This window comes from Camelus ferus, chromosome 29 (genome assembly GCF_009834535.1).
Source record: "Camelus ferus isolate YT-003-E chromosome 29, BCGSAC_Cfer_1.0, whole genome shotgun sequence".
Classification (NCBI taxonomy): domain Eukaryota; kingdom Metazoa; phylum Chordata; class Mammalia; order Artiodactyla; family Camelidae; genus Camelus; species Camelus ferus.
In genome coordinates, this window is record NC_045724.1 from 16,545,266 (window position 1) to 16,548,586 (window position 3,321).

The 3,321-nt window shown below is 37.6% G+C and overlaps 1 protein-coding gene across 7 annotated transcripts in view; it reads left to right on the forward strand.

Annotated features, from left to right (window-relative positions):
- PPP3CB (protein phosphatase 3 catalytic subunit beta) overlaps window positions 1-3,169 on the forward strand; it is a 43,517-nt gene extending 40,348 nt beyond the window's left edge. For 4 of the 7 annotated variants that reach the window (XM_032470331.1, XM_032470332.1, XM_032470334.1 and 1 more), the window contains 2 exons: window positions 11-40; window positions 1,550-3,169. In XM_032470331.1, the coding sequence (XP_032326222.1) occupies window positions 11-40; window positions 1,550-1,728 (209 nt within the window). In that variant the 3' untranslated portion in view covers window positions 1,729-3,169. The remainder of the gene's footprint in view (window positions 1-10; window positions 41-1,549) is intronic. The other 3 variants (XM_032470336.1, XM_032470337.1, XM_032470338.1) reach the window with 1 other exon arrangement.
- Window positions 3,170-3,321: the final 152 nt, after the last annotated feature.

Genomic DNA, 3,321 nt, shown 5'->3' on the forward strand with positions numbered 1-3,321 from the left:
TTCTGTACAGCCACAGTTGAGGCTATTGAGGCTGAAAAAGGTACGATCAGAGTCCTTGCGCTGGGCAGAGATCTGTGGTGTGTGGGTGGGCATCAGAGAATGTCCTTTGGGTGTGTTTTACTCCTAGCTTGCACAGCCCAAGATGAATCAGACTCACTGACTCATCAAATTTAACAGTCGTATTCTTTTTCTTCTTTTTCTTCTTCTCCTTCTTCTTCTTCTTCTTCTTCTTCTTCTTCTTCTTCTTCCTCTTCTTCTTCTTCTTCTTCTTTTTTAATCACAAGGACTAATTTCTGCAGTGAAATTTGTTTTTTTCCCTTTTCTAGCATAGTTTGCAACCAGCATTTAATGTTCCAGAATTCTTTAGAGAACAGCATGTTATGCTATGATATTTATGTAGCATACAATGCTATCGCGTTTACAGTTGCAAATAAAGATCTGTTCAATATTTTGCATGATTCTATGCTGCTCAGATTATTTTTTTCCTAAGTGAAACCTTCTATACATACAGGTTTGGTATGCTCATGGTATAAAAATGATGTACTCGTTTTCAGTAATGCACCTGAGAGTGTAGGAGCTGTCACTATGATTTTTTTTTTTTTTTTTTGCTGTGGTTTGGGCTAATGTTTGCTGATAATATTATATCCATGTATATCATGTATTATTGGCTTGATATTACACATTACTGAAAGCTTTGCTGCCCTAGCCACTTACTTGGTTCACATGTACAGACTCTGAGTCCCAGGATTGCACATATTAAAACAACCAGATTATAACCAGTAGTATGGAAATTTTTTCTGTGCACATTTTAATAATAGAGCATGCAGCATTCCAAATGAAGTGAATGCGAAGCCATAACACTTGGAGGAGGATTGTCATTTGTTTTGATTTGGGTTTCCAAAGAACAGGCAGTGAATGGCTAGTGAACTAAGAAAGATATCTCCTAAAATATGGAACTCTAAATACTTTTTGCTGTCAGCCAAATACATCGATCTAACTCCTGGGAGGCATTTCCCACCGTTTTCATTTCATTGGTGGTGATGTGGTGATGATACTTTGACCTCCATGATAGTTCTGATCTGCTAAATTTTAGCTTTATTTCTTTTCTCCTCCCAAGCTCTTGGTACAGATTTGTATGTTGAGAATTAACCTTGTTTAGCCTCCTCATTTGCTCCTACTCTTGTTGCTACCTTACTGTGATAGTTACTGGTGATCTTAGGGCCTGAGGTAGGAGATAATTGGTATAGTAGAAGTCAGACTGAGACCCTGAGACCATTGCCTGCAGGTTGATTTTAAGGGCAGGGGAGGGTATTTTTGTGGCATTTTTTTAAGGCTATGCTAACACGTCATCTATGAAGCTATTGTGTTTAGGTTTAAATATTTCATGTTTTAAGGGGAAATCTGGAATGAGGATAGAATTCAGTTAAAGTAATATTTAAATGTTGCTACATACAGCTAATTTCTTTCTTCTTAAAAATCGTTAATTATGTTTTTAAAATCTCAGAAATGTTTTTCAATTACTGACTTATCAAATTTGCATTTTGTTAAGCAATACGAGGATTCTCTCCACCACATAGAATCTGCAGTTTTGAAGAGGCAAAGGGTTTGGATAGGATCAATGAGAGAATGCCACCCCGGAAAGATGCTGTACAGCAAGATGGTTTCAATTCTCTGAACACCGCACATGCCACTGAGAACCACGGGACTGGCAACCATGGTGCCCAGTGACCCACGGCTTCCCAGGGACTCTCACAACTCGGGCCCCAAATGGACAGATCACCCGAGGAGCTGGAGGGGTCGGCCAAGCTGACTGTAGATGTCACAGTCCCTCTGGAGAAACCATTGTGCTTTTGAGACCCCAGCCCCCTTCCTGAATGGAGGCTTGAGGGCCCTGGGACATGTTGTGCTATATGATAAGATTGGGTCATCGCTGCCAAGGTGGAGAGCAGTGAGCAAGGGGCTTGGGGCAATTTCCAGTGGAGGGCTACTACACCTCCATTTATGCTTGTGATTCACACATTTAAGTTTACAAATGAGATTTCTTTTTCCCCTCAGTAGAATTAGATTTTGTTTTCCAACCATAACTTCAAATACAATCCTAAGAGCTAATGTGGACTTTTTTTTTTTTCCATGAAATGTCTTTAAAGGATGAATTAGCATGGTCTTAAAATACATTTCTGAGGTTACTAAGCTGTATTTTGAATTGTGGGCAAAATGCTAAGAAACCCAGTTGGCATTTATACAGAATGCTGACTTCAGGGCTATAGTTCTTAAATGTGGCTAATTCTGTAATATAGTCTTGGTATTTTTCAATTCTGAACGCATAACCTATTTCTAGGCAGACTCTCTTACTTGAACACAAATCCGAAAACTAACTTAGAAACTTTTTTGCCCAGATCTTTTAAGATTTACACCCAGAGATTTAAGAAGAAAACCTCTAAATTTCAAAATGATGAAGAATTACAGAATTACTCATTTAAGGTACTTTAAAAGAAGTTTGTACATTGTCAAAGTAAATTTTAATTCAAATCATGTCTGTAAAACTTGACGTATTTTGTGTATGCATGTTTTCATTTTGCAAATATTTAATATATAGACCTATGATGTACAGGTACGACATGTATAGGTTACCTAGATGTTATGAGAAATTTTAGTTTATTGTGAGTACTCAAGTTGCTTAAATAGCCACAGGGTGATTTACTGCTGGCTTCCTATCATTTTTATGTTTTAATGCAAAGGAAATTTTAAAATGTTCTGGAAGTGTTTTTGATTAAGCAGTGCAGCATAGAAGCAATGGTTCTGTTTCAAATCATTCAGATGTTAGTGGAAGCATAAAAGTCAAGACTGCATGTTGAACATTTTCTTTTGATAGTTACAGAACTGCTTGGTTAAATTAAATGGAACCATGTGCTAATTTTTCACAGTTATTGACCTGTATTGATTGCCACTGTAGTTTGGTATTTCCCTTTACTTTGGTGGCCTGCTTCCCTCATGCCCTGGAATACAACTCAGAGCTCCAGGCAGCGGAACCATCTATTGTTTGTTTGCCAGAAAGTGCACCCTGTATGGTCTCCTGTCTGAGTTGGAAATATTATGCATGTGCAGGACTATTCGATTATTTTATAAACAATAGCACACAATAAATTCCATGCATGGGCCGCTGCTCCTATCTCTGTGTTGGGTTTTATTTGGAAGATATAGTCTGATTTGACCTTCTCATGCAAATCAGAAAATCCTATTAATAGAACTGTGATATATCCTTCAGAGAAAATTATCTTATTGGATAGTTCTTGGTAATTTGATGAATTAAATTCTTGTCTT